Genomic DNA, 1,629 nt, shown 5'->3' on the forward strand with positions numbered 1-1,629 from the left:
CCGGAAGCTGGCCGGCAGCCCGGAAGTCGCGGGCTATGGAGGGTCGCTCGGCGAGTCGCGGCCCGTCTCGCGAGGCATCGGCGGAAGAAGCCGAGCCGCCGGCCGCCTCCTGGAGCGGGGACAGCGGCCACGTGTCGCAGAGCCTCAGCCTCGCCTCGGGGCCGTGGGAGGACGAGGGCCCGGAGGGGGGCGCGCCGGGCCGCGACCTGCCGCTGCTGCGCCGCGCCGCCGCGGGCTACGCCGCCGGCCTGCTGCCCGGGACCGGGGCGCGCGCCGAGGTGCAGGCCCTGGACGCCAGCCTGGACGAGCTGCTGACCCGGGTGGACGAGTTCGTGGGCATGCTGGACATGCTGCGCGGCGACTCCTCCCACGTCGTGAGCGAGGGCGTGCCGCGCATCCACGCCAAGGCCACGGAGATGCGGCGGGTCTACGGCAAGATCGACCGGCTGGAGGCCTTCGTGGGCATGATCGGCGCCAGCGTGGCCCGGATGGAGGAGCAGGTGGCCCGGGCGGAGGCCGAGCTGGGCTCCTTCCCCGGCGCGTTCAGGAAGCTCCTGCACACCATCCACGTGCCCTCCCTCTTCACCAAGGCGCCCGCCGGCAGGCCGCCGCCGGCCGCCTACGAGCCGCCCGTCCTGTTCCGGACCGAGGACCACTTTCCCGGCTGCGGCGAGCGGCCTCTGCTCTGAGCGGGCGGCGGGCCGCCGCGAGTGCCGCGGGCATCGATGGCGGGCCCGCTCCCCGGCCCGTGCTGCGGGGGTGCGGGGGTGGAACGCTGGTCATTCACGCCCCGCTTCTCACGGTCTCCATAACGGTCTCACGTGGGGAGTCTGCCCTGTTTGCGTCTTCCAGGTCCGACCCGAAAGCTGCTTGGAGGGAGCGCCCGGGGAAGCAGCATGAAGGACCTTCCCCGGGCGCCGTGGCCACACTGTTACTTTGATGCATTTTACGGCTCCACAAACAGTATTACCTTTTCGAGATTTATATATTTATATCACCTCCAGGAGCATCCCTGAGCCGTTAAAGCTTTGTTATGATTTGATCCGTTTCCCATGGCTTACTCTAGCGACGGGTGGGAAGTCACTGGACATCCTGTTAGACTTTCCATGGGGGTTGTAAACCGAAGGAAATGGTGCAGCTTCTGAGAAAAATGCCCTGGCTCATGGCGGCAGACTCTGCAGGATTGAAGTGCGGCCATCCCACCTTAGCCCGCCCCGAGCAGATGGGACCATAGATTGGTTACCAACGTCTGGTTTATAGCTTACATCTTAATAAAAGTTTTAAACTTTATTGGAAAAGCTTTTCTCCCGGAAAGGACTTTACCTGCTTCCTTTTCTGTTGGTTTGAAAGTGGACGGGCCCGAGGCGAGGTGAGGAGCGGGATAGAGACGGGCTGGGAGCGCCTGCTTCAGAGGGCGGATATGGAAACGGACCCGCGCCTTTTCACAGCATCGGCTGCTGCTTTCCCCGCGGAGGGAGCTGTCGTCATTGGTGGGGTGACCGGTATTGGGGTTTTGTTCTTTCACCCTGACAACACAGAACCCTAAAGATCCCTTGCAGGCAGACAGGCTCTGATCTCAACCCTAAGCTGTTTTATAAGACGGCGCTCTGGCCGCAGCCCTCAGTCAGC

General features: G+C 64.3%; 1 protein-coding gene across 1 annotated transcript; it reads left to right on the forward strand.

Annotated features, from left to right (window-relative positions):
- On the forward strand, positions 1-1,298 carry BLOC1S4 (biogenesis of lysosomal organelles complex 1 subunit 4). The gene has a single exon (XM_084865832.1). It carries the CDS (start codon positions 36-38, stop codon positions 687-689), a length of 654 nt encoding a protein of 217 aa, XP_084721958.1. The 5' UTR covers positions 1-35; the 3' UTR covers positions 690-1,298.
- The last annotated feature ends 331 nt before the right edge of the window (positions 1,299-1,629 follow it).

This window comes from Pipistrellus hanaki (assembly GCF_964339955.1).
Source record: "Pipistrellus hanaki genome assembly, chromosome: 1".
Taxonomy (NCBI): Eukaryota; Metazoa; Chordata; class Mammalia; order Chiroptera; family Vespertilionidae; genus Pipistrellus; species Pipistrellus hanaki.

Bases quoted from the DNA above. Each gene is read 5' to 3' on its own strand.
- BLOC1S4 (XM_084865832.1), top strand. From the start codon at position 36: ATGGAGGGTCGCTCGGCGAGTCGCGGCCCGTCTCGCGAGGCATCGGCG.